Source organism: Pantherophis guttatus, chromosome 1 (assembly GCF_059756535.1).
Source record: "Pantherophis guttatus breed Tessera chromosome 1, ASM5975653v1, whole genome shotgun sequence".
Taxonomy (NCBI): domain Eukaryota; kingdom Metazoa; phylum Chordata; class Lepidosauria; order Squamata; family Colubridae; genus Pantherophis; species Pantherophis guttatus.
Window position 1 is genome coordinate 184,450,744 of NC_142063.1, and position 25,854 is coordinate 184,476,597.

Sequence of the window (25,854 nt, forward strand, 5' to 3'; positions counted from 1 at the left end):
TTATATTGACATATATCTGGAATGACTGGCTCATGGAATGAATGAGCTATTAATTAGGAAGTTCTGAGTAAAATGTAGGCCATAAACCAGTGATTAAATAAACAGTTTTCAATTTTACTTTAGCCTGAAGTACTAAATGATTAGGACCGTAATCTGAGCAACTAAGGAGTATTATCAACAGGTCTTTCAATCCTTGGGGCAGAAATGTGTATTAAAATCAGGCACCGGTGCACTCATCGCCTAGGACGGCACAAAGCAGAATATTTTAAAATACTGATAACGGCTTTATTTTTTGCGACACCATTCTGCCCTATTTTATATTGCAATTATATTTTGTCATCATTATTAGCAACAGTCAATATCAGGACTGCAACTTCGGTCAGCCACACGCTTCCCGAGGCAATTTGGAAATATTTCCGTTCTGAAAAATTGAATAAAAGAACACGGACTCTCTCGCCTATATATCTAGGGATAGCTTTGTATGTTAATATTTTGCAAGAGAAGCATATGCATAATCACCGTCAGGATAGTTGTCCGCGGAAATTTGATGAAATGCTCATCAAGACGCTTTCTCATTTTCCTAATCAAAGGGGTGGGGAAGAATCCACTGAAACCGGAAGTTCAGTCAATGTATCACTCTAACTTCCATCTCTGTGTATATCTATTTGTTTTCACAAACGCAGCTTCCACACGCCCACCAAGCGCACAATCCGGCGAAGACGCCCCTGATGTTTATTTTCGGGGCCGGAAGTGGAAATAGGATGGGCGAGTGCTTGCCCGCCTCCAGGAAGTTTCCATTTCCCCGCTTGTTTGGGCAGTGTCTGCCAAGAGTTGTTTCGAAGAGGGCGCGAGGCGCAAAGATGCCAGTGGCGGTGATGACGGCGACGAGCGGCGCCTTCAGTTACCGAAAGCTGCTGGAGCAGTGTGAGACTCAGGAGTTGGAGGTAAAGGGGGGGGGGTGGCGACTATGGAAACGCGGCGCGAGGGAGGGGGAGCAGGAAAGCTGGGCCGCGCGAATGGGCTGGCACGCGATGTACCAGGCACGTGCTCTTCCCGCCACCCCTCTTGTCTCAACCACTTCAACGCGATATCATGGACGTAGCGAATGCTGGCTGGAGAGGAGACAAGTCTGGTCTGAGTTGGTTGGGTTAGTTGATGTCTTGGCTGCAATATAGTAAACGGAAAACGCTCTGGGACGTTGAAAATGTCGAAGAGAAAAGTTTTGTAATTGTGATTTCACACTTAGAGAGCCTTGGGAATTTGCTAAATTTGGAGAGAGCAATAGATTTTTCAGAAGCATTACAGACTCAGGATACCATACAATCCTTTGCATTTTATCTTTATGTTCTATTGATATTATTCCAATTTCTCAGTAGTTGTGAGCTTCCCAGAGTTGTTGAAAATCAGGTGGCATACATCTTACATAATATCCACATTAAAATTAGTTACAGAAATTAGACTTGCCAGTTAAATGCAGCCTGTTTCTTCCGTCATTAAACACAGTGGACTTTATAATACATATGTGTGGGTAATCCTTGAGTTATAACCATTTGTTTAAAATTAAAACAAGGAACTTAGTCTCCAAAGTTGTGGCTGTCATAGTGTCCCTTCGATCATATTACCATTTGCAAATTTCTTTGCCAGCTTCCCATAAGTAAAGTCATTGGGGAAGCTTCCAGGGAAAGTTACAAATCCTGTAAATCACTTCTGCCACTCTTTCTCCCAAGCAGTGGTGGGTTGCCCCCGGTTCAGACCGGTTGTATAGAACGGCGCACGCAGCCCCATTGCAAACTGGTAGTAAAGGTAAGTAGAACCCACCCCTGCTCCCAAGGAGCCCTGCTACAGAGTTTGGATCCCAGGACCTCATTCTCCATGGCAGCTCACCTTCATAGCAACTGCCATCCATACCACTCCCCTGCTTGTCCAAGGCTCCTGCTGGTCTATTTGCACTTCCATCTGGCTGGATGGTTCACATTTCCCACCACTAACCCCAGGCCCTTCATACCTGCATGTGCACGTGCGCTCACACGCGCACGCACGCACACCTGGGACTTCTGCCTCTTCCTGCTTAATAACCCACACAGTCCTGGAGTTATAATAGCAACCAGAATTGCCTTCACTAAGTGATGTGGTCACATGATGTCATATATTAAATCTGGTAATCCTGGTCCCAATTGCTATTGTAAAATGTGGTCAATCTGTATGAACTGCATTAAAAAAGACAAATTTAATTGTTATAAATAATACAAATAGTAACTACATAGTTACTACAACCAAAATAGCTCTACAAATTTTGGTTTAAATACTAGGCCTGGTCAAAACAGGTCAGCTTAATTCTATTGGAATTTTGTATGAAATAGGGACTCTAAACAGTACTATTTGTATTATAATTGTTCAGTGGTGATAATTGTAATCTATCTCTTATTGCCCCAGTAATTTTAAGACTACAGATAGTCCTCGACTTACAACAGTTCATTTAGTGACCGTTCAAAGTTACAATGGCTATGAAAAAAGTGATTGATGACTGTTTTTTACACTTAATACTGTTGCAGCATCTTTGTGGTCATATCAAAATTCAGATGCTTGGCAACTGGTTCATATTTATAATGGCTGCTGTGTCCTGGGATCATGTGATCAGCTTTTGCAGCCTTCTGAGAAGCAAATGGGGAATCCATATTCATTTAACAATCATGTTACTAACAAATGCAATGTTTCACTTAAAGTCATAAAATGTGGCAAACTCACTTAACAAATGTTTCACTTAGCAACATAAATTTCGGCTCAATTGTGGTTGTAACTCAAGGACTTCCTGTATTTTATTAGCTCCTTGAAATCTTTACCTTTCATTAGCTGAGGCAAATAATGTGGTGAATAACCACTTTCTCATAAATGTACATGCCTTATTCTCCTTTGCCAAATTGAAGTCTGTATTTCAACATTCCCTCATTAATGTTCTTTTAATTTTCTTTATCAAGCTTTGTTACCTAGAATAATTGGACAATTATAAATGCTTGTGAAAGGCCCGGGTAGGTCCTAAAGCAAATTGATTGTCCTCCAAACTGAGTTTGAGAGTAGGATAAAGTAATGTCATATCTGAATGAAATAAAAACTTATTTAGTGATGTATTTTGACCAGAGATTTAAGATATTGAAATGTGTTCAACTGCACAGAGGTGAGGATGGGCTGTATCGTGCAGTTTGTGGAAAGCACCTGACTGCCCAGGTCTTCTTTTCAGAGGGAAGGAATTGGCTTTTATCAGTGTTCTTTATCCTCAGCTATGTACTGCTTTGTGTAGGACACAATCTAATTTTTTATTTTTATTTTTTAAGGCCCCTGGAGGAATAACAACATCACCTGTTTATGCTCAACTCCTGGCTTTGTATCTTCTGCATAATGATATGTAAGTAATACGTTTAAATAATAGCTCTGGACCTATTAGACATGTGTAAGATTATTGACACAATTCAGATAATGTTTTTAGAATTAGATGAATTTACATTAATTGACATTCCAAATCAACAAGTTGTAAAAGCAAACGCATATGATGTAGCTATAGGTGAAGTATGCTGTACTTTTATTGATTTTTAGTAAACCGAACCTTTGCTAGTTAAGTAGGATTTTGAATTTGCTCATAATGTTTTTAGGTTTAGATTAGATTAACAGAGTTGGAAGGGATGTTATAGGTCATCTAGTCCAACCCCCCCCCAAGCAGGAGACCCTACACCATTTCTGACAAATGGTAGTCCAATCTCTTCTTGAAAGCATTCAGTGATGAAGCTTCTACAACTTCCAAAGGCAAGCTGTTCCATTGGTTGATTAGAAAATTTCTCCTTATTTCTAGGTTGAATCTCTCCTTGGTCAGTTTCCATTCATTATTCCTTGTCTGGCCTTCAGGTGCCTTGGAAAATAGCTTGACCCCTTCCTCTCTGTGGTAGCCCCTCAAATATTGGAACACTGCTATCATATCTCCCCTGGTCCTTCTCTTCAGTAGACTAGCCATGCCCAGTTCCTGTAACCATTCTTCATATGTTTTAGTCTCCAATCCCCTAATCATCCTGGTTGCTCTTCTCTGCACTTTTTCTGGAGTCTCAACATCTTTTTTATAGTGTGGTGACCAAAATTGAATGCAGTATTCTATATGTGGTCTTATTAAGACTTTATAGAGTGGTATTAGTAACTCACTTGATCTTGATTGTATCCCTCTATTAATGCAGTTTAGGATTGCATTGGCTTTTTTGGCTGCCACTGCACACTGCTGGCTCATATTTAGCTGGTTGTCCACTAAGACCAAAATCCCTCTCACAGTTACTGCTATTAAGCCTGGTTTCACCCAATCTATATGTGTACTTTTGGTTTTTCTTGCCTAAGTATAAGACTTTACTTTTCTCTACATTGAATTTCATTTTGTTAGATAGGGCCCAGTGTTCAAGTCTGTCAAGTTCCATCTGGATCTTGACACTATCTTCTAGAGCAGGGGCCTGCAACCTTAAACACTCAAAGTCATTTGGACCCGTTTCCCACAGAAAAGAAAACACCGGGAGCCAATAAGTTAACAACCGGTGTGACTGGGTGGGCGTAGCCAACTCAACATCACTCACTCCCACCCAGTCACATGACACCCCCCCAGCCACGCCTACCCAGCCAGTCATTAAGGCAGAGAACTGGTTGTTAAATTATTTGCCACGCCCAGCCCCACCTCACCCCTCCTCTCCCAGCCACCTCTTGCCATACCTGGCCTCGGGTGTGTTGTTCACCCCTCCCTCTCTCCCTGTCTCTCTCTCTCTCTCTCCCTCTCCTTCTCTCTCTCTCTCTCTCTCCCCCTCCCTCCCTCCCTCCCCCCCCTCTCTCTTTCTCTCTTCTCCCGGGCAGACTATAGCTGGAAACGGCAGGCAACTACTTCTGGTCTTTGTTGGTTCTGGAGATGTGCAACGTGCTCCAACCCAACACTGACATGACCCAAGCCTCTGTTAAACCCCGCATAGCTTTGCAATATCCAGAGAGGGAGAGAAGGAACCCCCTAAACTGGTGTTGGGTGATGGGAATCTGTTGTCCGCTGGCCGACCAGCCTACGAGCAGCATGCCGACGATCATCTCGTCAGCGGCGAGCTGAAGACCAGCTGGCTGGCAGGGAGGCGGGGCATCACAACACCGTTGGCCTGCCAGCTCTACAGGAAAAACAACTGACATCTGGGAGGCAAGAGCGAGCCAAGGACGACCCTGCTGTTGCCAGGGGCGAGTGGGGCAGGGTCGCATTGTGGCTCCATGTCAAAATGGACCCCATCTCCCCTATTCTGAAGTGCATTAAATTTCAATGTGATGCGCAAGGCACGAGAGCAGGGGGAGGCCATGGAGGCGGCAACAGCAGCAGTGTTGGGAGCCACAGCAGAGGGCTGAAAGAGCATCATGTGGCTCCGGAGCCGCGGATTGCCAACACCCATTCTAGGGTGTTAGCTATTCCTGCCAGTTTAGTATCATCGCAAATTTGGTAAGTTCCCCTTCTATTCCCTCATCTAAGTCATTTATGAAGATATTGAAGAATACTCGGTCTAAAACGGAACCTTATGGTACCCCGCTGCTTATTTCCCTCCATGTAGACGTAGACCCATTAAGGACTACTCGTTGGGTACGGTTTGTCAGTCAGTTACAAATCCATCTGGTGGTGATGCTATCTATCCCACTTTTCTCTCATCTTACCAAGAAGTAGGTTATGGTCTACTTTGTTGAAAAGCAAATTACTTGTTTTGTTTATTCATGTCAGAAGCATCACAATTAAATAAGCAAATTACCATATTTTTCAGAGTATAAGACACACTCAACCCCACCCCCACCCCCAAAAGTGGGTGAAAATTTCAGTGCATCTTATAGACCGAATACGGGCCTGTTTTTGGCCTCCCCAACCCTCCGCACGTTGCGTTTTTGCCCAGTAGCACTCTGCAGTGCTCCGCATGTCCTGCTTTCGCCAAAAACGGGCATGTTTTTGGGCTCCTGAACCCTTTAGCCATCCTGTTTTCACCCTCCCTGGCCCCCAGAAGCACTCTGCAAGCCAAAAACTGGTGCGTTTTTTGGTGAAAACGGGACATGCAGAGCACTGCAGAGTGCTTCTGGGGGCCAGGGAGCAACACACAGAAGCCAATAGCTATTTTTTTTTTCTTGTTTTCCTCCTGTAAATCTAGGTGCATCTTACAGTCCAGTGTGTCTTATAGCCCGAAAAATACGGTACTTCATAGATTGGAATATATTTCTGTAAGGCGAGTATCTTTCCCTTTACTTGAATAACATATTACTACAAATTTACAAGTAAATAATTGATTAACTCAAATCAGTTATTCTTGGCAACTATTAGGGAAGCACTTTTTTTTTTTTTTTTTTTGCTGTTTTGGAGTTTTTAGATGACAGTATTACAATACCACATATAAGACAGAATACAATATATTTTGGACATGCACATCAAACCAATTCATAATAAGAATGTAATGCACAAGATAAATGCCTAAACTTTTGTGTTGTAGAATGGAAATATTTAGCTGAAACTCTAGGGTTAATAGAAAAACAAAAGTTATAAATTATGGTTGTAGAACATCCTGCCTGTTGAAGTACTGGGTGCTTCATTGCTGGAGATTTTTAAGAGTGAACAGTGTTTTGACTGGGATGGCCTGAAGATTCTAGCATTTGGCAGAGAGTTGAAGACTTCCAAAATCCCTTCCCGCCCTATGTTCTACATGATAGGTACAAACAAACAGTATGAAATCTGTATTCTTTTGCTTTTGAAATGTATGTACAGTGTATATTGATGTGTTCTCAGAAGGATGTAGCTGAAAACTTATGGTAAATATACATTATTAAATAGATTTCATTTAATAATGTCCTTATTACTGGCTTATTTTTATTAGGAATAATGCCCGTTATCTCTGGAAGAGAATTCCTACTGCTACTAAGTCTGTAAGTATTTTTCAGTACTATCAAAACAAAAAAACAATATTCTCAGAACCATGTTTCCCCAAACTACATTTTTATTATTTAAAAATGTATGCTGAATACAAAGCTCCTCCTGATCTTAATATTTGGGAACATTATTGTTTTTGCATTTTTATTCAAATGTTTATAATATGTTTTTGAATTGTAGGTCTCAGTACAGCTGTGTTAGTAGTCTGAATACTGAGCTTACTTTATAAAAATGGAGGGGAAGGTTGTTGAGAAGATGGTGGGTCTGCAGCTGAGAAGAATCATGGAAGAAGTGAATTATCTAGACTAGTGTGTCTCAAGCTTGCCAAATTTAAGATGCGAGAACTTCCAACTCCCAGAATTTTCCCAGCGAGCATTCAGTTCTGGAAGTTGAAATCTTAGTGTTGCCAAGGTTGAGAAACACTGTTCTAGATGTATTCCAGTCTGTTTTCAGGCCAGTGCTGAAACAGTTTCAGTTGCATATGTGATAGAATTGGGATGGAGGTGGTCATCCATCTTTGTGTTCCTTAATCTCTGTCTTTTGATACTATCAATCAAGGTACCGTCTTAAGCCAATTCTGTGGGTCAGAGCACAGTGTTACAGTGGTTGCCTTCTTTTCCTCAAGGCTGGTTCTAATCGATGTTGCTGGGGGAAAGCTATTGCTCCCCAAATCCTCCTTTATGGGGTGCTGCAGGATTCTGTTCTCTCCCTTCCTTTTCAACATCTACATGAAACAACTGAGTGAGGTCATCTGCTGATTTAGGGTTCAGCATACTGATGATATTCAACTATATATTTTGACTGTGGATGGGGCAAGGGCCTGGAGGCTATGCGAGTTTGAATGGGAAGCAACTGTCTCTAACTCAATACTACCAAGACCAAGTAGCTGTGGATGTTTGGCATGCTAAGATCTGGGAATATTCCATCTCTGACCTTTGATGGAGTTGCATTTACTGACTTGAGGGTTTTGTGCAACCTGAGTCTTCCTAGATGCACAGTCCAGGAAGTGTCAGCTATGGCCAAGAAGGCTTTTGCACAGGCGCACCAGTTGTGCTGTTTCCTAGATGGGAGGTCATTCATGCTGTGGTCATCTCATGGCTTAACTACTGTGCTTTGTGGAGCTGTCCTTGAAGACCACCCAGAAGCTTCAGCTGATCCAGAATGTAGTGGCACAGGCAGTAATGGGCATACTTTGGTAACACGTAACCATGTACCTCCTCTTTTGCAAGCTGACTGGTTCATAGTTTGCTTCCAGATACAATTTGAAGTTTTGGCCATTACCTATAAAGCCTGACGTGGCATGGAGCCTGGTTACTTGAGGGACTAGGATCCCACAGTATCTGCTGGCCCATTTGATCAATTAAACAATGCCATCTATCAGGACCCCAGAAATATGCCTTCTCTGTAGCGTTGCCTGCCCTCTGAAATGAGATTCCTCCTGAAATCTGTAAAGCTCTGACTTGGCTGTTGTTTGGAAGGGATTTGAAAACCTAGCTCTTAGCCCAGGTCTTTGGTGAGGGTGAGTGAAGCCCCTTTGGGTGGTGTGGGTTTATTCCTTTTTATATCCATCTGGGTTTTTAAAAATAATTTTCCTTATTCTTCATTTTTATCTATTGTATTTTTTCTTGTTTTTAACATTTTATTTGAAACTGTCAAGACTTATTGTCCAGAGTCAGGCAGCCTATATGTTTAACATTAATAAGAGTTGATGCAGTGGTTAGAGTGCAGTACTGCAGGCTACTTCAGCTGACTGCTAGCTGTTCAAATCTCACCGGCTCAAGGTTGACTCAGCCTTTTATCCTTCCGAGGTGGGTAAAATGAGGACCCAGAACCGCTTAGAGAGGGCTGTAAAAAGCACTATGAAGCGGTATATAAGTCTAAGTGCTATTCCTATTTAATAATGATGAGGTTTAGAAATGATTTAGTGGACAATAGCAATCAGAATGTTGCAGAATGTGCACATTGTGCAGGTTTTTTTGCACTATAATAAGATCAAAGTTGCCATGAAAATCAGATCAAAGTACTTTAAAACAAAGGGCAGTTAAAACAAAGCCCTTCATATACTAGCATGTATGTCAGGATCTATTCTTGTCATGGGTCATACCAATGAATAATAATTGCAGTGGCACAACATTGTGTTGCTTTTTCTTGATATTTCACTAAACCAATTGCAAAATAAAATTCTCTGTAGCCCAAACGTCAGCTAATAAGAAAAATTACTGGCAGCTTTCCTGCCAGATAAAAGTAAAGGGATTTTTAAAAAATGTGGTAGCAAAGCCAGTAGCAGGTTTAGCCCACTTCAGCAGCTCAAGTTAGTTTTTAATATATCTTACTCTTTGTTTTTTCTTTACTTAATTGTTCGTTATTTTTAGTTACCCATTTTTTTAGATTTAGACAGCTGCACTATAATCTTAGGATATCCTGCCAATTATCTTGATGAGGATAAAGAGGGAATAGCTGCAGAATGTGGCAATGAATGTAATGAATGACATAGCAGAGGTGATTCTTAATTTAAAAAACAAGATTTGTTGATATCTCCATTCAACAGGTTGTGCCAGTTGTGGTTAGTAGAACTTAATCTTGGGGCAGTATGATTGCCTCACTTGTGAATCCTGAACTTCCATGTTAGTTATTAAACATTGCTTTCTCAACTTTATTACAATATTATTATAAGATGCTAAGGACTATACTAGGTATGTGCAAAATAATACAATATAATATTTGTTATGTATAACAGTTGGGCATGCCAATATTGATGGGAATTGTAGTTCAGAATAATGAAATATATCAGGTTTCTTATCTTTTCTCTAAATTAATAGGCCTTAAACACCTTTCTCAAATTATGGTTGTAGAACATCCTGCCTGTTGAAGTACTGGGTGCTTGCTTCATAAATATTTTTTTTAAAATTTGATTTATATGCCGCCCTTCTCCGGAGACTCAGAGCGGCTTACAATGCGTTAAGCAATAGCCTTCATACTTTTGTATATTTATACAAAGTCAGCTTATTACCCCCACAAACTGGGTCCTCATTTTACCTACCTTAGAAAGGATGGAAGGCTGAGTCAACCTTGAGCCTGGTGAGATTCGAATTTACAGTAATTGCAGACAGCTGGTGTTAATCACAATGCTTTTAGTCTGCTGAGCCACCAGGCCCAGGTGGCAGCAGGCCTAGAGAGGAGGTGCTAAAATATTCTGTATAACTAAAAGCATATTTGTTTTGTTTTGTCAAACAGCTACAGCTTTATTCTCAATTCTTTCTTTGCAGGCAAATCTTGAACTTGGTGCAATTTGGGCAGTAGGACAGCGAATCTGGCAAAGAGATTTCCCTGGAATATATACAACGATTGATGCCTATCAGTGGTCTGAATCTATTCAGCCAATTATGGAAGCACTTAAAGGTATAAATTTCTTAGTTAAAATTGTGCATATTATTAACCATGAAAGGAAATTAAAACAATGGCTTGGGTGGCCCCATGCTTCCTTCCCTATTACCTTTTAAGGGCTTTGCCTTCAGAAATTAGTCACACCAGCTAATGAAAAAAGGCTGGTTGATGTAGGAAATGGGTTATAGAAAGGAGAGGAAAGGTGTGGGGTGGAGTGGAGTGAAGAAAGAAGAGTTGCACGCACAGTTTAAGAAGGGGTAATCTGCTAATAGCTACTGTAGGTTATGGTTTCAGTATATACTTCTAGGTAGATGTATATTGTAATAGAGTTGCCTTTGGTGAGGTGGGCAGTATTTAAGTTTAATTTAAAAAAAATAGTAATAATAGGTTTTCCTCCAAAGTTATTACATTGGTAGCGTTGAGTTGGAAGATTTCCTGGGAAGATGGTTATTGTCAGATTAAGGAGTGAGGAATGAAATGTGGAAAAAGTATACCCAAAGTTGCATCAAGAACAAGTATTGTTTCTGAATTACTTTTTATTCATGCCTTCTGCTCTGCCAAGAACTAACTACCTTTAAAGAGAATTTCCGCTCAGATATAACAATATATTGGTTAATGCAAGCTGAGGTTTGTGCAAAAACTTCAACTTCTACTTTGCCAAAGGATATGTATGCAGCATTAGATCATCAGTTAGAGAATTTACATTTGAGCTATACTTTATCTGTTTTCAACAAGCCAACAGAAACTTGTCTGCCATGAATACCATGATATCATTATTCATTTTGGAGCAGTGCTTAACAGATTTTCACCTTCATTGATAATATATCTTGACAGGCTCTTCCATTTCCAAAACCCTGATACCAGTTCGCAGGAGAAATGTTATCATTTTCAGCTGTGATTGCTGCCACTGCTACTTAATTTGAGATAATATATGACATAAATAATGTGAGGTTTGGTTAAGGTTGATATTCTTTATAAATTGGAATTCAGTATTTAATGCTTTAAGTTTTTGATTATAGTTCATCAAAAGCAAATGTTGAAGTAAAACACATTTTTCATGTATTTTGATAGGATACTTCATTTGTATATAAAGGAATCAGACATCTAACCAATAATCTCCCATATAAATGCACATTTCCGATTTTTCCTCAAGAGAAACTTATTTAAGAACACAAGGTGTTTTCCTATCCTTGGTAGGCTAGCTTTGCATTAACTACCTCTCTAATAGATGCAACAAGGCGGCGAGCATTTGGACTAGTCTCTCGGGCATATCCTTCCATAAGCGCGGATGACTTTGCAGCCTTTGTTGGACTTCCTGTAGAAGAAGCAGTAAAAGGTACTGAAAATACCTGAGTTGTAAATAAATGTTGCATATACTCAACTTTGAGGTTGTATGAATATATTTAGACATTTGATAGACGCCCAGTTCTCTAAGTGCTGCTCTTATGATTTGGTGGGGGGTGGGGAAGCTGATTTTATTTTATCATAACTTTCTTCCACAGTTTATGACATCTTTAATCATCTTGCAGCCAAGATTGAAAAATCCCTTGTCAAATACTGTATTTTTCGGAGTATAAAGTGCACCTTCCCCCCCCAAAAAAGAGGGTGAAAATCTGGGTGCGTCTTATACTCCAAATGTAGCCCTGCCCAGCCTCACAAACGGAGATTTCAGAGGCTAAAAGAAGCCTCTGAAAGAAGCTTCAGAAAAAAAGCTTCCAAACAGAGCTTCAGAAAAAAAGCCTCTGAAAGGCTTTTATCTAAAATAATATGGCAAGCAACAAAAGAAGAATCAGTAAAGGTTCTAACTATGCTAACAAATCTGGAGAATGACACAATAACCAACAGATCGGAAGAGGTTAATCTATATACCAATACCAAAGAAAGGAGATTGAACAGAGTACAAATAGTCCTTCAGAATAAAAGCCTCTGAAAGAAGCTTCAGAAAAAAGGCCTTTTTTTTCTAAAGCTCTGTTTTGGAGGCTTTCAGAGGCAGAAAAAAAAGCAAGGCTCAGAGCTCACAACCAATGAACCTGTTGCTAAAATTCATCTCTAAGAACAGCTGATTGGGGGTATTCCGGAAGGTCGATCCACCCACCAATCAGCTTCTTTCTTATTACCCTCCCCAAAAGCTAAGGTGCGTCTTATACTCCGGTGCGTCTTATACGCCGAAAAATACAGTAATAGTCATGCCTATACCTTAATATTATTATGCATCATCTGTTATGTATCTTTGAAATTGAGAGTTAAGTTTTTAATCAATACAATCTTGTTTAGCAACCACAGTTGAGGCCAGCTAAGTTAAGGTTGTTAAGTGAAACAGTTACTAAGTGAAACTGCTTATGATTTTCAGCTTTCCTTTGCTTTATAGATCTGTGATGGTCATACATGGGATGATTGTTCTTCCCATGTTACTTTTTCAAAAGTGAACAGTATCTGAGGCAGTCGCTAAACAAGGATTTTATTAGAATTGTGTTACAAGACTTTAAGTTCTTACAACTACCGTGTTTCCCCGAAAATAAAACGGGGTCTTATTTTCTCTTGGGCTTCAAAATAACCACTTGGGCTTATTTTCGGGGAGATCTTACTTTTTTAAAGTGCTACCGCTGGCCCCGCTCTCTCCATCATGCTGTCTGCTCCCCAGAAGCAGCAATGGAAAGGAAAAAGACCGAGAGGGGCAGGGAGAAGAAGGGAAAGAAGCGATCCCAGAAGCAGCAATGGAAGGCCTGTAGGCATACAGGTTGGCACTCATCAGCCCAAAGGTGGCGGCGGGCAAGGCGACATAGGCAGCCGCTCCCAAAGGGGCCCTGGCAGGCTGGTTGGCAGTCAGAACTTTTTTTGGAGGTTTTCAATCTGGGATGATTCAAGGCCGCCAGGCAGGAGCAGTCCCACAGCGCTGTCAGGAGAGCAAAGAGGCCAGCAGCAGCATGGGCAGCCGCTTGACCATTTAATGACTTGTGGATTTTTTCAACTCCCAGAACTTCCCCATCAGCTTCTTCCCCTTTCTGGGTTGCACCCACCAGGTCCGTTGGGGTTGGAAGTTCGATCGCACCCCATGAGGGAGCCTCCATCAGCTGAGCCAGCACGGGCCGGGAGCTGCCTCTCATTTTGTCTCTCTGCGGAGGCCTCCCAGTGCAATGCTCTGCCACAGCTTTGGAGCAAACCTCAGCCTTTCCTACACAGGATTGGAAGGCTGGAGGCATTGTCTTGCTCCAATCAGCAGGAACACCCCCCCCCACTTTCCCTGCCGATTGTTCTATCCCTGGGGAGCTCTGCACAGACACACATCCCAAAAATGCTCCCTCTTAAGCCTTCAGCCTTGCAATCCTGCGCAGGGAAGGCGGAGGTTTGCTCCGAAGCCGTGGCAGAGCATTGCACTGGGAGGCCTCCACAGCTGAACTGCGGGCGGCAATTAAGGTGCTGAGCTTCCATAACGTGACTAGGAAAGGAAAGGGCTGCCTCCTGTGCTGCCCATGCCCACCCCTTCACTAGGGTTTATTTTCGGGGGAGGGCGTATTACGCCCACCTCAAAAATCAGGCTTGGACTTATTTTCAGGACATGTCTTATTTTCGGGAAAACATGGTATATTTTGTAAATAAAAATGAATCATGGCTTTTCTAAAACTATGCACATTTTTAGAATTGCTTACAATTTTGCTTTGCTGATTTTTTTTGAAGATTATCAATTTATGTGGCAGTGTAGAAATATTTTATTAGAATGTTTCATTCCTTTGATAAAGACTACAAAACTGGTTTCTGTGCCCGGTATGAAATAATTTTAAAAGCAAAAGTATGTTTTCTAAAATTTGCGCTTAGTTCACTTACTGTATTACTTTTAAAGGATAACCGGCTGAATAAAAGGAAAACTAACAATAGTTCACTTTATAGGAAATGGAAATATAGCAAGGAATAAAAAACAAGAAATAAAAACAAATCAGGAAATTAATCCCATCCAGTGTTTTCCATATTGAAACATGTGTATGAAACTAATTATACCTAATGACCTATATTATAATTTTAGGAGTTCTTGACCAAGGATGGCAAGCAGATTTGTCAACTCGAATGGTTATGCCTAAAAAGCCAGGTAGGTGGAGGTCTAGTTCCACGAGGATTTGTGGAAGGGGGAGGGAAAGGGAAGGGAGGTGAGACTTCAGGATAACTGAACATTGCTTGCTTGCCTTTGCTGCACACAACTGAAAATGTAATTAGTATTTACATGCCAACATTTCTTTCAAATGTTTAAAATAGTGGGGGGGGGATACTCGTAAGGTATGTCAAATAAATGAACTAGTGATCTATTTGAATGGGTGCAGGATGTTTTAATTAAATGGATATTTTAAGTAAAGCTTAAATAGAAATAAACAGGAAGTGCCTCAGCTTGCTTTTTCTGTCTGGTTTTTGGCAATAAAGACTCAGTTGAGCATATTTTTCAATGACCTTAACTGACATGCCTGAATTGAGTGAAATGTAGTTACAGTTAAATTGGTTACAATTTTGAATACCATTTAAGTTGTCAAATTAAATCATTTTTGCTAGTTTAAATTTATATTCTATATTGATAATAAAGGCTTGTAATGTGGTTTACTTCTTTGCTGAAAATTGTTCCTCAAACTATCTGAGATGACTCTGGGCTATGTCTGCTACAGCAATCATTCTGTATTTTATTAACTTGAATTGTATTTGCTTCTAGCAAAATCTTTTTTATTTTATTAGGAGTAAAATATTAGTATTTTTATTGTATTACCTTTACAAACTCATTGCACCTACAGAGAGTTTATAAATAAATTTAAAAATACTGCTACCAGCATAGACTGGAACATACAGCAGATTCAACTTGCACATTTTCATAATTTGTAAGTTTATTATTTCTAGTTTATTATTTCTAGTTTGCTTTCTGTTAATAGTTAATAGTTAATAGCCCAAGACTATTTTTTCTTTTATCCCATGGTTGTAGAGTTTGCTTAAGAACTTAGGAGAGGAGTTAAGTGACTTTTTACAAATGAGAGACTAGTAGATTCTTCTTATGAAATTTGGTGTTTGATGGGGGATTGGAGTGGAGTAGTCTGCCCCCAATTGGATAGGACTTCTGAGAAAAATATTACAATTACTCAAGGCAAATTACCACAAGTCTTAGTTGGTTTGATGGACAATTTAGGGTTGGTTGATATATGAAGACAGAAGAATGTCAATTCAAGAAAGTACATATCCTTTTCAAGAATAGACGTGATTTGAATTTCAAGATATTTGGCTACTAAAATTTCCAAGGTAGAGATATTAGTTCTTACCAAATACTTTTTCAGAGAAAATACAAAATATTTTGGATGAGATAAAAAAGAAAAGATTTAAAGAAATCCACAGGATATATAAGTATTTCTGAACAAATTAAGATCTTATAAGCAACAAGTATCCATGTTAGCAATAAGAGAAATAGAAATAGCATTTAGACTTCACAATGCTTTGCAGCCCTCTCTAAGCGGTTTACAGAGTCAGCATATTGCCCCCAACAATCTGGGTCCTCATTTTACCAACCTCAGAAGGATGGAAGACTGAGTCAACCTTGAGCCCGGTGAGATTTGAACTGCCAAATTGCAAGCAGTCAGCAGAAGTAGCCTGCAGTACTGCATTCTAACCACTGAACCACCGCGGCTCTTCACAATGGAAATAAAATGCAGCTATATGAAAGAAAGAAATTTTGAATTTGTGAATAAACCAAGGGAAGTTACTGGCTTATCACTTAAAAAAAATGATGCTAAAATTACAAGGTGGAGACACTGTATTAATGGATAATGTGGCTATATACAAATATTTTGCCAATATTCTAATTTGTGTAGAACATATGTACTATGACTGTGTTGGCGAACCTATGGCACGTGTGCCGGAGGTGGCACACAGAGCCATGTCGCCTGGCACGCATGGCGTCGTCCATTCTTCCAGGTTTCCAGGGCACGTATGCGCACCAGCCAGCTAGTCTGCTGGTTACTGGTGTGCATGCGCATGCGCCGATCAGCTGGCCTTAACATCTTAGTGCGCGTGCACACCGGCCATGATGTCATTGCCCCAGGACTCTTCCCTTTCCCAGCCAGGAGTGCTGCCACCAGTCACTCCCATGCACCCAGCTGCCTGCCTGCCTCGTCATCGCCACCATGAGGAAAGGCCCCGAAGTTGCGTTGCCTGGGATCCACGTGGGCTGCCGAAGGGGGAGGCCAGGTATGGCTGGCTGGATGCTGCCCGGAGCTGAGCTCGAGGCTTGGCAGGAGGAGGAACGTTGCCTCTTAGCCGGCTTGAACTGTCTGCTGCCGCAGCCTGCCGCCATCTCCTCTCCCCTGCCAGCTGCTCCTGGCACTGCCAGGGAAGCGGCTGTGTGAGAACCACTGCTGCCAAGGGCAAGGGGGTGGTAGTGGCAAGGATAGGTGGTCCGGGTCTTCCCTGTCTCCCCGCCCGAGCAAACTTTTGGCATAGCCCAGGCCTCTGGAGGGAGCGAGGAAAGCCCTGGCCTGCTGCTCCTGCCGCCACCACCCCCTTCCCCCCAGCAAGAGCGGTTCTCGTGCTGCCGCTTCTCCAGCAGCACCAGGAGCAACTGCCGGGGCAGAGAGGACAGGGGCAGGCTGTGGTGGCAGGCCGTTCTCGCTGGGTAACAGACAGCCTGCTCCTGGAGCAGGAGAAGGAGAAGCCACCAGCGGGGAGGTGAGTTGTCCCAGGAGGACTGGAGGAGAGCGCAGCTCCCCACTCATGGAAATCCACCAGTGGGGAAGTGGTCGTGGAAAGCGGTAAGAAATGTGCGAGCCAGGAAGTGGTCATGCTCCCTGGCAGGAGAGGGTTGCACGTTCACTCCAGCAGAGGTTTGTGCAACCCTCTCCGGCCAAGGAGCATGACCGCTTCCTGGCCAGCGCACCTCTTACTGCGCCTACTTCCCCACCAGTAGATCTCCATGAGTGAGAAGCTGCACTCTCCTCCGGTCCTCCTGGGGTGGCTCACCTCCCCACTGGCAGCAGCTCCTTCTCCTGGCTGCTCCAGGAGCATCCTGAGACTCTGCTTTCCTTGACAAAGCGCTTCATCAGGATGCAGCGCAGGGGACACGTGCGACACCGGGGGATCCATGCAGCTACTATCCCACCCCTCCTCAGCCTCAGTCACGCCGCGAGGCTCCAACTCGAGGATAAGATGGAGGAAGAGGGGGGCGGGGGAAGTCTAAATGGCAGCTACCTCGAGCAAGCTGCAGCGCTATTACGCAGGGCTCCGAGTGGTTGGAGAAGAGGCAGAAACAGCAGCCAGGGCTGGGCTTTCAGCGGGTAAGCAACGCTACCTCTGCCGTGAGGAACTTTGGAAAGAGAGGGCAGGGGCAGGCTGTGGCCGTTCTCGCCAGCTAAGAGACAGGCTGCTCCCACAGCCTGCCCCCCCCCTCCCTCTCCAAAGTTCCTCACGGCAGAGGCAGCGTTGCTTCCCTGCTGAAAGCCCAGCCCTGGCTGCTATTTCTGGCTGCTTTGCCAAGGAAAGCAGAGTCTCAGGCTGCTCCTGGAGTAGCCAGGAGAAGGAGAAGCTGCCAGCAGAGAGGCGAGCTGTCCCAGGAGGACCGGAGGAGAGCGCAGCTTCTCACTCATGGAGATCTACCGGTGGGGAAGTGGGCACGGTAAGAGATGCGCTGGCCAGGAAGCGGTCATGCTCCGTGGCCGGAGAGGGTTGCACAAACCTTTGCTGGAGTGAACGTGCAACCCTCTGGCCAGGGAGCATGACCACTTCCTGGCTCGCACATTTCTTAATGCTTTCCGCGACCACTTCCCTGCTGGTGGATCTCCATGAGTGAGGAGCTGCGCTCTCCTCTAGTCCTCCTGGGGCAGCTCGCCTCCCTGCTGGTGGCTTCTCCTTCTGCCTGCCTGCTCCAGGAGCAGCCGGTCTGTTACCTGGCGAGAACAGCCTGCCACCACAGCCTGCCCCCGCCCTCTCTGCCCCGGCAGTTGCTCCTGGTGCTTCCGGAGAAGCGGCAGCACCAAAACTGCTCTTGCTGGGGGCAAGGGGCTGGCGGCGGCAGGAGCAGCAGACCGGGGCTTTCCTTTCTCCCTCTCCCCAGAGGCCTGGGGCTATGCCAGAAGTCTGTTCGGGTGGACTGCCTTCAGAATAACAACTTTTCAGGCCCAAAACGGGGCGGGGGGGGGGCAAAGTGCATGTGCAGGGTGCGCATGCGCAATGTGGGGTGCATGCGCAGGGTCATGTGCGCATGCGCATGTGGGAGGGTTCGCATTGCATTATGGGTGCTGGCACGCATGCGAGCTATTGCACGCACACAACACTTCCGGCACGCCACAAGAAAAAGGTTCGTCAACACTGTTCTATGATATTTCAGTGGAGAAAATAAAGATATATTTCAGAAAGCAAAATGACTGAGCATTACAGAAGAATGAATTATGAATGGGCTTGTAACAAGAGAAATTTCAGAAGCTATTAAAAAAAGTAAACTAGGAAAGGTGCCTCACTAGTTGGGTTATTGAATCTCTGTTAGAGTATTTTGAGGATTGAACACTTACAACCGCTTCAAAGTACAATGAATTCTATTTTATAAGGAGGAAAGATGCCACATACTTGGGAAGACTCTTGCTATAATATTAATACTTAAAGAGAGACAAGATTTGACTTCACAAGAAACTAGAGACCAATATCATTCTTGAATAATGATTAATAATTGTTTACAACAATTTTAGTTGAAAAACTGAAAATAATTCTGAAAAAAATTATTCATGAATCAGTTATGAGGCTCAAATGACTCAGTGGAATAGTTTGCCTCCTGGAGTTGTGGGTGTTTCATCATTGGGATTTTTCAAGAATAGATTGGACAACCATTGCCCAGGAGGGAATATGGTCTTTTGCCTTGACCAGGGATTAGACTAAAAGATCTCCGGGTTATCTTTCAGCCTATAATTCTATGTTCTCTTGTGGGTTTTTACTTTAAAAGCAGCTAAATGACAGTGTTAGATACTCTGGAATATTTGAAACAATATAATGAAAAACAAACTGCATTGAACTTTTTAGATGCAGAAAAGGCTTTTGATAGTTTGAGCTGGATTCTCTTGTTTAAAGCTCTGGAAGATACAAATTTTGGAGAGAATTTTATAAAAATGGGTGAAATTGATTTATACTTCACAAATAGCACAAATAATTGTTAATGGAGATTTAACCAAACCATATCTAGAAATAGCAATGACAACGTTGCCCACTGTCTCCTCTTTTGTTTATTTTAGTTCTTTTGTTGAAATAAGAGACAAAAGAACAAGTGAAAAAAAATGCATGGTAAAATGAGCTAAAATTTTTGGCTACAATATACAAATGGATCAGTGGGAACATACATGGTTGAAAGGATTAAAATTTACATTGTGTTCTAACCTTAAAGATCATTTTGATAAAAGAATATAACATTGCTTTTTGTCACCATAGATACCATATTTTTCAGAGTATAAGACGCACCTGACTATAAGATGCACCTAGGTTCTTATAGGAAGAAAACAAGAAAAAAAGTATTCTGAACCAAATGATGTAGTAATATATTTAATAAAATATAGCAGAATAATATTTCAATCATGTAAAGTCAACAGCAGTATTAACCATCATCACTATCATTAACAAATGAGGAGAGACTTTAAGGGTCAAGCACTCTTCTAGTTTTCTGGAAACCCCAAGAACTCATCATCACTAGTGTCAGAATTTAGGAAGCTCAGTTGCTCATAAATCACTGATATCACTTTCTTCCCTATCTTCATATATGATATCATCTTCAGTTCCATCTAAGGCATTGTTAATGCCACATTTTTTGAATGACCGTGTAACGATTTCATCCTTCACTGAGTGCCATGATGTTTTAACCCATTCACAAACTTGAGTGATAGTGGGCCTCTTCATTCGTCCAGTAGGTGTCAGATCATGATTACCAGCAGCCATCCATTTGTTCCACTCTTCTCGCATATAGACTTCAAATGGTTTGTTGATGGAAACATCAAGAGGTTGAAACTGGCTGGTAAGACCCCCAGGAATTACAGCTAGATGGGTCTTCACTTTTTTAAATCTCTTCTTAGTGGTTTTGCTAATATGTGCTCTAAACTGGTCAAGCACTAATAAAGCAGTTTTTTTCAGAAGCTCTCCAGGACGTTTGGACCACACTTTTTCAACCTGTACACTCATTCCATTTTTGTCCATCTTTTCTCATGAACATGCACAACAACTCCTTTTGGAATCAATTCTTTTGGAAAGGTTTTCCTTTGGAAAATTAACATTGGTGGCAATTTGGTGCCGTCTGCACAGCAGGACAACACAACCATGTAATGTGCTTTCTCATGTTCTGAGATTTTCATGGTTATGCTTATGGCACCTTTCAGATCAACAGTCTTATTAGATGGTACATCAAGACTTTATACATATTTCCAATCTGGCCAATTTCAAAATTATTTTTCTTCCTAGTGTCTATTACAAATGTATGAAAAGGTAGAATCTTAGATTCATACTCTTGGCATTTTTTGCAAAATTCTAGTTTTGGTGTGCACAGCAAGGCCATATCGCCTCATAAATCTGAAGCACCACAATGGTGATCCAGTAAAATCCTGAATGCCTTTCTCTACAGCAATGCATTTGGCTTCATATATTACCTGCAAAGCCATTATTCCAGTGACGTGTGATCCATTCTTTCATGTCCACCTCTAACTGGCCACTTTGCAGCAAGCCCATGAAAGTTGTGCTTACTTTTATCTTTTACTTTTTACAGATGATCCACCTGTTTCCTCTACTCTCTTACCATTTTTTCAGTTGGAAGTGGCCCAAAATGTTTCTCCGCTGCTCTGTTTCCATGTCCCTCAGCATATTTCACTACTTTTATATGCTTGTCTTTTCTGCTTTGATATCCTTGTACCGGTATGTAGCATCCGGAGGTACCGTAGTATTTTTCTGCAAGAAATAACTGTCAGTAATGTGTCCTTTATAACAATACAGAGCATTGTAGCTGAAACCATGTTCATACATTCATACACAAGATACAGATATACCATATACAGTACATGCCACACTAGCTCATTATGAGGGAAATACGAGGAGCAGGAAAAGAGAAGAAAGCAGTCTCCTTCCCTCAAGCTTGCTGCTCCAGTGCCCATTTCTCCATTGCACCGCAGCTCTTCTGCCCTCAAAAGCCTCATCTTTGATTTGACATTGGTGATTCTTTTGCTCCTGAAAAAAAAATTCTAGCAATGTTATCTTTACAAAGACAAACAGACAGGCTCTAGCATGCCTGCCTGTGCTAATAAAACACAGTCTGCCACCCCCAAATTGCATCGATGGCTGTGGTAAGTGAAGGGCAGGAAGCCATGCCATGCCCAGCAATCGGGGGGAAATGGACAGCAAGAGGAGCCCCATCTTGCCACATATGCCCCAATGAAAGGCAGCAATCCGGCCGCTTCCCTTGCCCGCCCTTTCTGGTGCTGGAAGTCAAGCCATACTTCTCTCTCCATGTCTCTGGGCTCACAGTCTGTGCAGGCCGGGAAGGGTGCACTTGTGGCAGTGTGGCAGGCGGTGGCAGGACGTCCTCTGTGAACTGCTCAACGAACAGGGCAGGCAGACATAGAGTACGCCCAGGCCAGCCATTGGTGGGATCAACCGATTCTCTGAACTGCACACAACTTTAACAAGCAGTTCAGCTGAACTGGCTGAATCCTGCCTCTGTGCTGCTGCCTCAGCCAGGGAACTCTGGAGCCTTCGCAGCCGATAGGTAGTTGGATCGGCCTCCCAGAATACCGCCAATCAGCTGCCTGTTGCCACACCAACTCCCTCCCCCAAGTATGGCAAACCCCCAGCTGATGCAACATTCGATGGATAAGACGCACCGAATTTTTCACCGACTTTTGGGGGGGGAAGTGCACCTTATACTCTGAAACATATGGTAAATTGTCTAGAATATATAGGAGTATTTAGAATCTTTGCTGGAATTGTGAACAACATGAAGAAACTTTCTGTTATGAATGATGGACATAAAAACAAGCAATAAAAATTGGATACAAATTAATATACTAATTTAGATTTTAAAGACTAATGTATAATTGAAAACTTTTGGGATTAATTGACAGAAAATATATTTATGACTGATTGGAAATTCCTTATAGACTTGCATGAGACAGAAAATGTTTGATGTTTAGAAAAATACTGGATAGTAGAAAAAAGTGAGCTTTTTTATAATCCTGGGTAAAAGGTAATTTTTTAATCATGCTTATATTTGCTATTTCTTTTTGTCTTTTTATGTTCTCTTTTAAAATAAAGGAGCCTTGGGTTTTGGGGGTGGTGGTTCTATATTATAAATTTCCAAAATCTCTTAACAATGTGTTTGTTTGATAAATGGGTTTTGCTGTTATATATTTCAGGTCCTCAGGAGCCTACATTTAATAGGTTTCATCCACTATCAGGTATGTATATATCAGGTTTGTCTCTATAGCTGCCCCAGTCCTTTGGAGCAGCCTGCCCTGTTTGGAAGTCCAGAGAGCCTGTATCATCTTAAACTTACAGTAGGTCATCAAGACCTAGCTTTTCCCCCAAGCACAGGGCTAAGAATCAAATCAGTCCAGCAACTCATGGAGTTGATGAGATGTTGGGGCACTGTAGGGCAAGTATGCTTATTTTTAAAAAAAATGTTTGTGAATACTGTTTATTGCCTGCTGTATACTACCTAGAATTATTTTGTGCGTAGGATGGCTGTATACATTTTATAAATAAATGTATTAATATTTTATATCCTTGCTGCCTAAAATGTTCTAGCATTGTATTTGTGTCTGTTTAAATAAATTAATATGGCACAAGATTATATGTAGATATTTGAAGCCTACTCAGTTTTTCTTTATGCAGACGTGGAAGCTTTTGAAGCTGAAGTAATTATTTCCCTTGTGCTACAAAGCACATAGCCAGTGGCTGTTTTTCTTTTCAATACCGCTCACATTCCAATATTGGCATCATGATGCTGTTCAGGATCTTGTATTAAAAGTTATAAAATATCTAAGAGTGAGCATTAAATTCTTAGTATTTGTAGACTTTCTAATGATTATGTGGGTGAGGGCATTGAAGGATTTGTTAATTATCCATTTACTGTGGCCATGAACGAAATTTTGATCTATCCAGATCATTCAGAAACAGCAGAAGGAGGCAAAGGATACACCTGCAGCCTCCAGAAGTACAGCTTGTTATCTTTGTAGGATGGAAATAATGTAGTTTCTGTTCTCATCATGTTTTCTGCTTTCTTTGTAGAACCTGCTCCAGTTCCACCAATTCCTAATGAACAGCAATTGGCCCGATTAACTGACTATGTAGCTTTCCTTGAAAATTGAAAACTCTGATCACTCATTCATGACATGCTATATACTTTGAGATTCATTTGCATTTTGTTTATTCTGTTCAGTTTTTCAGTGTATGCACTACAGTGTAACATAATTTTACATTTTACCATATTGATTTTATTGAAGCAAGTCTTTCAATTTAATTCCCATATTTAATTGGCTGAGTATGTGGACTTAAATAACTCATTGCGGAAGAAGTAGCTCTTCCCCATTTGTAATCTATCATAAATTGGAGGAAAAGTTAACCACTACCATGATTCAGCTGAAAACTAAACATTGAAAAGGACAGGGAAGATCAAAATGCAGTCGAGCAATGCTCTTAAAACTAAGTCTATCAGAAAACATTGCAGTGTCTTTGTTTGATTATATATTGCTATACATTTCCAATGAGTTTCTGCTTTGGCTTGTCACACATTGAAATATCTAATGGCAGATTTTGAAGGCTATTATTTTAATATACGTTAAAAGATCTGTTCTTGAATATAAGCACACATTAAATCTGAGAGATACCAAAATATGTATTTGGTAGAATATATGCATGGCTAATAGTTGTTGTATAACAGTCCTGTTAGCATTGTGGTTTGAGGCTTTAAAAAGCATCAGCTGATTTCTCAAACTGATAACTTGCTTCTGTTTAAACCAGAATATTTAGATTGCCTTCTGAATGTTCTTTGTGCTCACAAGAAACAACATCTGGTTGCTGAAGCCAGTAGATGAAATGATTCTTGAACTTCAGTAGAACTTTTCTGTGTTGGAGTCTTGCTAATGTGAGAAGAAAGGACACATTTTGCTTTGTCATTTTTTATATGGCATGCTCCTAGAGTTGTGGGGTTTTTTTCTCTCCCTTGTTATTAGACATCATTTAATGATCTGTTCAGAAATTGCTGGTGTCTGTCCTGTGTAGTGACACTTCTCTCCTAGTGCATTATTACTGTATGTTCTTAACTGTTTTGGATGTGTTTGAGTGCAAAAGGGTCCTAGTTTCTGCACAGTTACCTTAAGAGTATCTAAAGGGGTGTAACCATTGATTTTGCTATTTATTTGAAAACCTCAGAATAGAGCTTAGTTTTGGTATTAAAATATATTTACATCATTCTGGTCTATTTTTAAAGTTAATTTTTCTTCAAGATATATATTTAGGTTTAGCATTACTTTAGCAATCAGACTAACTATGAGTTTGTGTGTGCAAGTTTGCATGTGTGAAATCTATGTACATTAAAGAATACTTGGTGATATTTTAACGGTAAGATCCTAACCATGTTAAATGTAAACTTGTTTAACTACAGTGTAAGTATGGAGTCATGAAGTAAGTTACAGAAGATAGAGAACATTTGTTCCTTGAGAACAAAAAAATAAGCAAAAGTGCATGTAGAAGTAGTTAATTTTTTATGGACCAACTGGGAGAAATTGAAATTATTGCAATGGTATATTTATTCTAATCTGCTGGTTTAGGTATGATGGATGAAAAAAACCAACATGGCCCTTAAAGAGTATGAGAAATAATGTTGACAGTGTCAGAAAAAGAAGCAACAGCCTTTTCTTCCTCTAGAGTTGCTGCTTTGGTTAACTTTTCTGTCTAGATCATTCTGAATACAGCCCTCTTTTTCTTTCAAGAAGAGATTGGACTGCCATTTGTCAGAAATAGCGTAGGGCCTCCTGATTGGGTGAGGGGTTGGACTAGATGACCTACAAGGTCCCTACCAACTCTGTTAATCTGTAATAAGTCCAGGAAAGAAGAATGAAATAAAAGAATTGACAAGCTCTGCCCTCTCTGGGTCATCATCCTAGCATTTCTACCAAGTAGATGATTAAAGGCCTAGAGACTAAAACATGAACAGTTGCAGGAATTGGGTATGGCTAGAATAGAGAAAGAAGGGCTAGAGGTGACATGATAGCAGTGTTCCAGTATTTGAGGGGATACCACAAAGGAGGGGATCAACTTATTTTGCAAAGCACCAGAAGGCAAGACAAGAAACAATGGATGGAAACTAATCAAGGAGAGAAGCAACCTGGAATTAAGGAGAAACTTCTTGATAGAACAATTAACCAGTGGAACAGCTTGCCTTCAGAAGTTGTTGATGCTTCATAACGAGATGTTTAAGAAGAGTCTGGATGCCACTTCTCTGAAATAATATAAGACAGTGTTGGTGAACCTTTTTGGCACCATGTGTGCATGTCGAAAATCGG

The 25,854-nt window shown here is 41.4% G+C and overlaps 1 protein-coding gene across 2 annotated transcripts; it reads left to right on the forward strand.

The window, feature by feature from the left end:
- The first annotated feature begins 673 nt into the window (after positions 1–673).
- On the forward strand, positions 674–24,760 carry COPS8 (COP9 signalosome subunit 8). Of its 2 annotated transcripts, XM_087885760.1 has the most exons (9): positions 704–944; positions 3,330–3,400; positions 6,174–6,248; positions 6,891–6,939; positions 10,210–10,342; positions 11,556–11,663; positions 14,346–14,408; positions 22,705–22,746; positions 23,579–24,760. In XM_087885760.1, the coding sequence occupies exons 1-9, from the start codon at positions 729–731 to the stop codon at positions 23,656–23,658; spliced, it is 837 nt and encodes a 278-aa protein (XP_087741886.1). In that variant the 5' UTR covers positions 704–728; the 3' UTR covers positions 23,659–24,760. The 2 variants fall into 2 exon arrangements, with proteins under 2 accessions (XP_087741889.1, XP_087741886.1); XM_087885763.1 differs by lacking the exon at positions 6,174–6,248 and having other exon boundaries at positions 674–944.
- The last annotated feature ends 1,094 nt before the right edge of the window (positions 24,761–25,854 follow it).